General features: G+C 38.2%; 1 protein-coding gene across 1 annotated transcript; it reads right to left on the reverse strand.

The window, feature by feature from the left end:
- Window positions 1–937: 937 nt before the first annotated feature.
- On the reverse strand, window positions 938–10,035 carry prpf38b (pre-mRNA processing factor 38B). Its single transcript, XM_079614400.1, has 6 exons — window positions 9,317–10,035; window positions 7,890–7,958; window positions 7,601–7,752; window positions 6,411–6,471; window positions 4,922–5,163; window positions 938–2,151 (listed from the first exon to the last, which is right to left on the reverse strand). The coding sequence occupies exons 1-6, from the start codon at window positions 9,524–9,526 to the stop codon at window positions 1,395–1,397; spliced, it is 1,491 nt and encodes a 496-aa protein (XP_079470526.1). The 5' UTR covers window positions 9,527–10,035; the 3' UTR covers window positions 938–1,394.

Below are 10,035 nucleotides of genomic sequence, written 5' to 3' on the forward strand. Positions count from 1 at the left end.
CTGCTAGAGTTTTAATGGATTTTTTGCACCTGACTTTGTTAAACAAACACACTGCATACTCAAGAACATCAAAGCAAATGCTCAGCTTACATTAATGTGTAATATCAGAAAAGAAAATTCAGCTAACAATTGTGTGTACATGTGAGTGTCTGTTTTTTCATCAATCAAATCAATAAACCTAAACCAGCAAAGGCAGCAATATAGCAATGTTCTGACACACCTCTGAACCTGAATCTGAAAGGTGATTGCTGATAGGCTGTCCCAATCAGTGGCGCCTGCACAATCCAGTCACGTTTGAGAGGGAAACAACAATTTGAGTTTCCGAGATTTTTTTTTTTAGAAGAAGTAACGGGTACTCACGGTTATGGATAGAAATGTAGTGGAGTAAAGAGTACAACATTTGCCTCTCAAATGTACTTGAATAGTCATGAGTACTCCCCAAAAATGATACTCGAGTAAAGTACAGAACCCTCAAAATTGTACTTAAATACTGTACTCAAGTAAATGTACTCAGTTACTGTCCGGCTCTGGAAATCACTGTTAACTACTGTATTAAAAATCTCTGAATTAACTACTTAACCCATTATCCCAATGTAACAGACATAACTGAATCAGAAATAATGGTTCAATAAAAAAACATCATAAATCATTTCAAGAAAAGGACTGACTAGATTACATAATTCACAATGCTTCATGGGAATAGGTAGCCACTACTAGTCTTACTGCTTTTCAGATCTCACTCTAGGATTATGGGTAGTACAGTACATAGAAATTGACAATTACCTTTTTAAAAATAAAGTTGAAATCACACCGCAAAGCACGACTTAATTTAACAACCTGATAGATCACGGAAGGTTTGTCTTGAAAGGTTTGTATGTTAGCACAAACTATCAAAATAAGATTTTTTTACATTAAAAATAAAAACAACTGAGCAATTTGTTTCATACAATAATTTTTATTAGAAAAAACGAGATGCAACAGAGCAATGAATCAAACAGCAATGTCAGCACAGCTTTCAACAGCCTGTGCACAAACTTAACTCTGTGGTCACCTTGTTGAAATTTAAAACATTCTCTGAGCTCTATGTACAAAGCCATTTGTGAGAATCCTGAAAACAAATTGGGGGAGAAAATGGACTAAAAAATTATTTTAAAATGCCATTTCCAGTCCAGACATCAGTAACGAGCAACTGAGAAAAAATGACATTTTTAATATCTACACAATTGGCGGATAATAGTGCAGAAAAAAAAAAAAAAAAATCCAGGCTTTTCCATTGGTTTACTCAACACAAGTGGTGCACAAGAGGATTATAGATAAGGACATGAAGTAATAAGAGAGGGACCGGAATAAAGGTGCAGAGGGAATCTGAGAGAGGAGATGGAGACAGACTTGGATCAGGGAGACTCCGCTCGAACACTGTTTGTTCTTTCACCTGGTTCGGGACTGTGGCGATCTTGTTTTACATGTTCTCGTCCATTGCTGGATTCTCTACGGTGCGATCGCTCTTTGCTGCGACTGCGCTTGTGTGACCGTTCCTTACTATGGCTGTGATCCCGCTTCCTGTTCTTCTCCTCCCCTACTTCCTGCCTGCTCTTGCTGCCTGAGCGAGAGCGTTTCTTGCTAGATCGCTCGGTTTTGTGTTTCTTGTCTCTGCTTCTGCTCCTTGAGCGCTTGCTCTTCTTTTCTTCCCTGTGCTTCCTATCCTCCTTATCTTCCTTGTGCCTCCGCTCATCTCCCTCCCCCTTACTTCTCTTGTCTTTTGACCTCTCCCGATCTTTATGATGCTCTCGGTCTTTCCTGCGACTACGCTCTCTCTCGCTCTCTGCCTCCCTCTCTTTATCTCGGTCTTTCCTCTCATTCCGCTTCTCTCGGCTCACACTGAGACTCCGACGTCGTTCCTTGCTACGTTCTGTGGTTCGGTCTGGTGTTCTGGAACGCCGTCTATCTCGGTCTCTCTCCCTGTCTCTATCCCGGTCCCTGTCTCTATCCCGGTCCTTTCCATCCCGGTCTTTTCCATCCCTTTCTTTGCGTTGACGATCACGTTCTCTTTCCAGTTCGCGGTCGAAGCTGGCACCATGTTTTTCTTTGTGATGGCTGCGACTCCGGGAACGATTTTGGGATCTCTTGGGACTCTGACTTTTCCTAGGTGTCCTTAACACATACATAAGAACACAAATCATTGAACAGAGCACATACACAAGCAAGACACCTTGTCAAATAGGAGAGAGTGGAGTAATTTTGTAATAGCAATAATATTTCTTACATTATAACATTACCAGATATGAAAGACAGTAACTGCTGTAGCCAAGTAACTCATAGTAGAAATTAAATTATGCATTTCAAAAGGAACTAGAATCTAAAAAGGGTGAACAAAACTTTGGGCTACAGTTTAAATTATGTAAACTCAAATGAGATTGAAGACTAAATCAAAGTCTACAATACTTCTACTTTTACGATACTGGGAGCAAATTCATGACCAAATAAAAAAACGAGGAAAAAAGGTAAAACGCATGACAGCCAGAGTAGCTGCACCACAAAACTTCTCATGAACAGACTTTAATTGTTACAATAATCCAAGAATATCCATTATATGCAGGGTGGGAAATTAGCACCCGCCACCCGCCGAGGGCGGGTACTTTTTCAAAGTGGCGGGTCACTTTGCCGTGTATACCAGCCACAGTGGCGGGTGGATTATAATAATGCTGCGTTCGCACCAAAAGCGCGCGTAAACGCGTCTTTACATAACATTGAATGTATTAAGTAGTAACCAATAAACACATGCTGCGAGTGATTTCATTGTACGGATTGGACAGCCTTTGTCAAAGAATGCGGTTGCTAAGTAACAATAATACACTTTTGTCGAGTAACTCTTTTGATTGGTTTTCAGCGCTGTGTGTCACGGCGCCGAAGAGACCGCTATAATTTATACACATAGCTAAGAATAAAAAAAGTGTATATATAGCTGAGCTGGTGCAGAAGAAAGGGAAATTATTCTTTTTAATCTGGCGACATATCCCTGGTGTTAGGAGGCCCGCAGCGGAGTCAGCAGTTATAAATGAACAACTACAAACTGAGGGCGAAGTAAAGAAAACGAAAAGGTAACGTTACTTTTCTAACAAGTGGCGCATTGATGACGAAGGGAAACATTATCCTATCTTCCCGACGACCAGTCTATGCACTGCACTTAGGTTCGTCTGAAATGGGAAGTGTCGGTTTAATCCGCTGTGGCCACAAATGCCAGAATTCAATAATTTAAACCCCAAATCAGAGCTTTTCTGTTAAAAGAACATGTTTTCTACACGGTCTTTTCAATAGTATCTGGCAATGCGCGCGCGCTCTCTACACTGCTGAAGCGCGGATGATCTGAAAACACAGACAAGCTGGCGATCTTTATTTGAGATTTTCTACTTAAATTAAAGTGTCATTCAGTCGGTCTGTGTTCTGTCACGAGCCGCTTGCGCTGTTTGTGCGACTAAATCTGCGATCAAAATGCAGGCTGATATCCAGCAGTGTTTTTAATGTTGATCATATATGAGCAAGAATGCAATGTTTCCCGAATATCCACACGATTTCAAATGTGACATTGATTGTATACAACAGTAAAAAAAAAAAGGGTAACATTTAAGTGATGTACTGCATTTAAAACAGTATAGTCCGGCTTATTGCTCTATTTTGCAACGAAATCTGTGGCTTTGAACGAACCGTGAGATGCAATGAATTAATGACTCGATGACCGCCACCTACTGGCTATTTTAATATAATATTTGTATTAATATTAAACGTTTTTTTAACATTGCATATTTATTGAACATTGTTTTATTTAAAGCATTATTTATTTTTAAAAGGTATTATAAAGGTTAAAAATTAAATGGAAAAATGTATTAAAGGGGGCGAATATTGTCCCTTAATGGAAAAGGTGTGACTGCAGTCTAAGTGGAAGAGGGGGTACGGCACTCAAAAAAATTGGAGAACCACGGAACTTAGGAAAAGGGATATGTAGAATTGCACAAGTGCTAAAGAGTGCAATGTAAATAATTTCTCATAAGCTTAATTGAATGGCCTAGAGACAATAATTATGACATTTTTCTGTCTAAAGACTACATATAAAATAGCTACCTAAAGTAACTGCAGTTTACTAAAAGTAATGACTAAAAGTTTGCATTCATAAGCATTTTCGTCTGAAGTTGAAGACTAAGACTGAATCAAAAATGGTTGCCAAAATGAACACTGGCCTACACACACCAAGCGCACTACAACGCTGTTGCGTATGCATTAAATATAACTGATCATTTAAATAAAATGTTTTATTTAATTCAACTAGCCTACATAGTAGCCTACATAATTATTTTCCAGGGTTTAAAATTTATACAGATTTTATATTTTCCCCTCATACTTATGTTGGAATGGGTACGAAGTTGGCATTGAATTTCATTTGAAATGGTATTAAAAAGGTCTTAAAAAGCCTTGAATTTAAGCTGGAGGATCCTGGGGGTACGTACCCTGAAATAAATAAAAAACGTATTGAAGCAATTTCTTTCTTGGAATTTGAATTACAGAAAAAGAGGCTGGTAAAAAATATAAGTGGCTGGTAAAATTGGGCATCCACCAGCCACTGTGGCTGGTGGACAAAAAAGTTAATTTCCCACCCTGATTATATGTGTAGCATATTACAGAGAAAATGAACAAAAAAGAAATAAAAAGCATCAGTGGTAAAAAAGTAGCTTCTTGCATCTGTGCCAAAACTACTGGTATTATTGGGACCAGTTGCTTCGGTTTACAAAAGACATTTATTCTATCCCAAGGCTTGTCTTGAAACTTTGAACAATTAAAAGTGGTTGGCGATCGTTCAAACACAACATGACAAACGCTGATCTGGTGGTTAGCCAAATAATCTCAGCCCACCCACACACAAAGACTGTACCTGGAACGGCGCTTCTCCCCGTGCCTTGCTGAATCGGTTGCCACCACCACCTCCTCCTCCTCCTGCTCATCTTTTTGCAGGGCTTTACGTGGTCGACTCTTCATGTGCTGGTCAATTGCCTTCTGCACAGGAACAGGTATTCGTGGGAACAATGTTGAGAACCACTCCAGCTTGGTCAGGAAGGAGCGGAGCATCTCTCCGACCGTCATTACACAGCCTCCTCCAGCCTTCACGTCCAAATCCTGATCACAAACACAAGGAAGAGGAAGGAAAACCATTAACACCACAAACTTAGACATGCACTTATCGCATGGCCTCTGGTAACACAACGCTAATGATTAGACCCCTAAAGCCTTTACACTGTAAACTGTATAAAATGCTTTATTTGTGATGACCAAATACTGAGTCTTCACCTCTGCTCTCACCTGACTTAATATTCAGTATTTTAAGTAATTTTGTTTATTTCACTATCATTTTGGACTTTATGATAGCAAATAAACAGCATGGACACATAAGTAATGCCATTGTATGAATAACTTATTCACAAGTATATAAATCTGGTCATGTAATGTGCCAATCCTCCTTATATAGAATAAAAAGGCATTTTCTAGCCTGCTTGTCTCATGTCAACATTTAAATACATATGATTTTAAATGGAACTTAATGCCTGTCTATATTATTATTATTATTATTATTTTTTAAAGAAAAAAGTTTATTATATCAATGTTTAATAGTTCAAACCACTGCATGAGCTTAAAATAATTAACTTCCACAATGTCTCTTACTATGCACTGAATCAAAATAGGTGCGATGCTGAGGAGGTTGCAGGTCAGCTGACATATATGATGCACCGGTGAGTGTGAAGGGGTGGAGTGGGTAGGTGAGCTTTTCTAACTGCACTCACGAACGCCAGCCAAGAATGTGGAGCACACCCTATATCCAATCCACCCGCATCACAAGGGCCATCTGGGAGAGAGAACAGGGCAGTCAGCCAGAGACACACACAACCACCATCATGCCTGGCAGCAATGTTTGCTCAATGCGAATAAGATCTCCTTTACTGGAATTTTTTTAATGGATAATATTTTACCAAATACATAATTAGTGGGTGTGCAGGTGCATGAGAGATGAGTCAGCACCCAGTAATGGATATCTGATATTTAAAATCAAATAGAAATCTCTATGAATCATTGAGGCATAGTGTCACATACAGACTGCCATTATCCGGGCTAAGAGAATATGGCAAGCAATCACTGAATTCGTATTTAACCACAGAGGAACCACCTTCACATCTAGCTCAAAGGACCATTTGCAAAAAATTTGCTTGTGATTTAACTGCGTATCCTATAGGGAATATTAAGCCAAATGAGGTCAAAGGTTGAAGGACAGCAATGTGCATCACAATCAGCATATGGCCTAAAGCTTTCTTATTACAACTATGTACATTAGAAATAAGAGAGAGATTAAGGCATTACCCGTGGTGACATACCTCCTCGTCGTCAAGGAACTCATCATACCAGTCAACCAAGTCAGGAGGAGGTTGAGTATACCTGAAATACACATATGACATGATAAGTGTATATTCATTGGGACATGCTGTGGTCAAACAAAGAAATATGCACCATCCAAACTAACAATGTACCATGTCCATGACCTAAATTATTAATTGAGTCAAAATCTGCTAAGGGGTAATAGTGGAAAAACTGCTTTAAAAAGTGATTTTGACTTGTTTACAACAGGATCTTGATTTTAAATAAAAGGTTTTTGATATAAGAGACCATAAAAACAGCTTTTGCATTAAATCACTCCTTTCCTGGTAAAAAAAATGAACATGCGATAGCTGAATGTAATTTTTTTGACAAGCCAAACATTTCAGTCTGTGTAACGTAGTTTAAGCCATGACAAACTTCATTTGGTAAAATAAGAATAATAAATACTCAAAGCATTTAGAACGTCTCCAGCACGTTTGAAAAGTACCAAAAATCGAACAAATTTCACCCCTTATGCACGGTATCGTGTTCGTCAAAAACTTTGCTTGGAATATCAGAACTAAAAACCTCGACATAACACACTCATGGGCAGCAATCACTTAACCGAATATTTGCCGGCTAAGAAATGAATAATGATTACCTTACGATTCCTTCTGTTTTCAAATCCACATCATTTGAATATCACGACATCGATGTCTGTCAAAAAATAACGTGCACAATACACGTTAGTATTTACGAGAAGCAGAGGGCCAGCGTGTATACGCATTTCCTGGAAAACCCACACTACCTGATGTTTTGAATGAGTCTTTTCCGATAAGAGGGACACAAATCAGGGCTTCAACATGCTGTCTGTCAGAGACGATAACGTGCCTAATGCATAACGCACTCAAGTATAAATTTGTTCTTCACTCTCAGTAATTTAAAAGATTAAAGTATTGATCAAAGTTAAATAAAATGTTTAATTTTCCAATAAAAGATGATATTTGATTCATGGTGTGTTACATTTAATTACCACTTAACAGATTTTGACTCAAGAGAATTTTGGGCTCTTCTGCTCTACATATTCCTTAGCAAAGGCAACGAGTTTACCCTCCATGGAAAATGCTAAATATTAAGACAATTGAAAACTAATTCCTGAAACAAAGAAACTCAGTTAATGTTAAACGTCTGAGGTGGATCCGAGTCATACCTGATGTACATAAAGCCCAGTGCCCTGATATAGGGCGAATCTGTGTGGGTGATGAGACCCATCACTTGTTTGCGGGTAAGTTTCAGTGTGAACAGCTTATACAGCAAGCAAAATGCAGTGGACACGATCCCACCCGTCCCAACTCCTCGAACCTGCAGGACAAACATCATGACATTTAAAGATAGATTCATGTTTAGATCAAGCAAATCTCTCCCTTTATTTAATCAAAGTTACGAAGAGGATGGGAGGATGAAGTTGTGGAGGTCTCAAGGCACGTACTTCTACTTACCCCTCCGCACATTCCCGTCTGTCCCGCTGTCTTCCTGCTGCCTTTTTCCCATGGCTCCACATGGTTGACCTATTAAAGATATTTAAATTAGATTAAGCATTTAAATGTATTCAAACCTGGCAATAAATTGGATAAAACTATCAAATCACCACTGTTCAAATAATCACCAAAATCACATCAATCCAACCACACTTGTTTTTCAAAATTAATACAAACTATTGTATTAGTGTACTAGTAAAGCTAATCATATTAACCTTACAAACACTTTTACTTAAAGATAATTCTTAAAAAATTATAATCATGGAAAATCATTATAACAGAAAAGACTGTAGAATATTTTAGGTATTGTTGCAACAATACTGGCTAATGCAAAGTTATCATAGTTTTAGTAGCAAAAATAAAGGGCCATTCATGGTACCAAGGACGACAGAGGAATAATATTAAAATCAGTTTAATAATTTTCTTTCCAGCTGATGAAAGATAAAACATTAACAGCTAGTTTAAATGGATATTTCACCCAAAAATTCAGTCATTTACTCACCCTGATGTTGTTACAAACCTGTATTCATTTTTTTCCTCTGCGGAAAACAAATTTTTTTTTTTTTGTATATGGGAAACCAAACAGTTGATGGACCCCAATTACTTTCATTATATTGGGAATAAAATACTTTTTGGTTACAAGTATATTCTTTTGTGTTCAGCAGAAGAAAGAAATGCATACAGGTTTGGAACAACCTGAGGGTGAGCAACGTTGAATGACTGAATTAAAATTTTTGGGTAAACTATCCCATTAAAGAGCTCGAGAATTTAAAGCGACAGACGACATTACTGTAGAGCGCGCTTATGAAACTAGGCTAAATGTTATCGTCGGATGGAGTCGACACAAATACAATTATTTATCTTTAAAGTTATTGTTCTTGATGTGAACTACATTTATTTTTCTTAACTGTTGAAACTGCTGTTGCTATGGTGATTTCTGGAACGATAAATATATTATCAGTCACTATTTACTTTCGTTGAATGCTTTTCCAAACAATTAAAGTACGTTAAATGGTGACTGAAGCGGTCAATAATATATTTAAAAGTCTATAATATATATATATATATATATATATATAGTCAATGATACGAGTTTTGAATAACATGTGGTTGACGTGATGACAAAATACTCATTTTAGAATAAGCTAACTTTAGCCATAATATAACGTTAGCTACATTTGAACTAGTTAGCATATTAGCCTTTTAGGCCTAACACTTCTACTTTAGCTCACATAATAATAAACACAGAATGTTTAAAATGTTTAAGTCTAAAAGAAAAATAACCACAAATGAGCCATATAGCTACTCAAAGCATCAATAATATGAAAAATAAAATAGAAAAGTAAACCGCGGGCTTCACGCGCAACGGCCCAGGTTTGTTTCACCACCTTGAAGTAAATCTCGTCAACCACCTCGTGGTACGTCTTGAGTTCGTACAGCTGCACTTTGAAGTAGGGAGACGACAGGACGTTTGTCAGGATCATCGGGTTGAGGTTCATAGTCTTCTCGTTGCCCCATAACGGCAAAACGTTGCCATGTTTCCCGCCGGCCGGTTTGCTCACGGCCTGCTGCTGTTGTTGCTGCTGACTAACCGCCATGGCTGGGCTTTCACAACTCCATTAAAATACAAAACGAAATAAAACGACCGTTACCCCAAACAAATATATCTACAACGCGTCCAACGAGGCGCGCGAGTGGCGGACCGACGTTTCTTAATTCATTCGAACTAATTTTAGATAGTTTTTGCCTGTTTTTCTCTGTAATGCTGGAAGACGCACGCGATGCGTTCTGTAACGCTGAGTTGTGGGGACAAGATGGCGCGCGGAAATGGAAGCAAGGATGTGGGTTGCCATCCTATGGTTGCCATCTGTGTCACAATTAAATACTTATCATCAAAAGGAAGACATTTGTGAAAAAAATTGCGAGTAAAAATCCTCTATCGTTCCATGTGTTTAAACCCACGGATGAAATATTTATGTCGTATAATGTAAAAACAAAAGTTAATTGCATTTCATAGGAAGATGTTTCACAAAAGACTTGGCAACACGGTCCTCGACATGGCTTGTATCCTGCTTGTACCCATAGACAGAATAGCTTGTACCATGCT

The sequence above is a fragment of the Phoxinus phoxinus genome, assembly GCF_949152265.1.
Source record: "Phoxinus phoxinus genome assembly, chromosome: 5".
Lineage (NCBI taxonomy): Eukaryota > Metazoa > Chordata > Actinopteri > Cypriniformes > Leuciscidae > Phoxinus > Phoxinus phoxinus.

Coding starts and splice junctions, on each gene's coding strand:
- prpf38b (XM_079614400.1), bottom strand. CDS start 9,526: ATGGCGGTTAGTCAGCAGCAACAACAGCAGCAGGCCGTGAGCAAACCG. Junction 7,959..9,316: donor TTGACGAGATTTACTTCAAG/GTGGTGAAACAA, acceptor TATCTTTAATAG/GTCAACCATGTGGAGCCATG. Junction 2,152..4,921: donor GGGGAGAAGCGCCGTTCCAG/GTACAGTCTTTG, acceptor GTATGTGTTAAG/GACACCTAGGAAAAGTCAGA.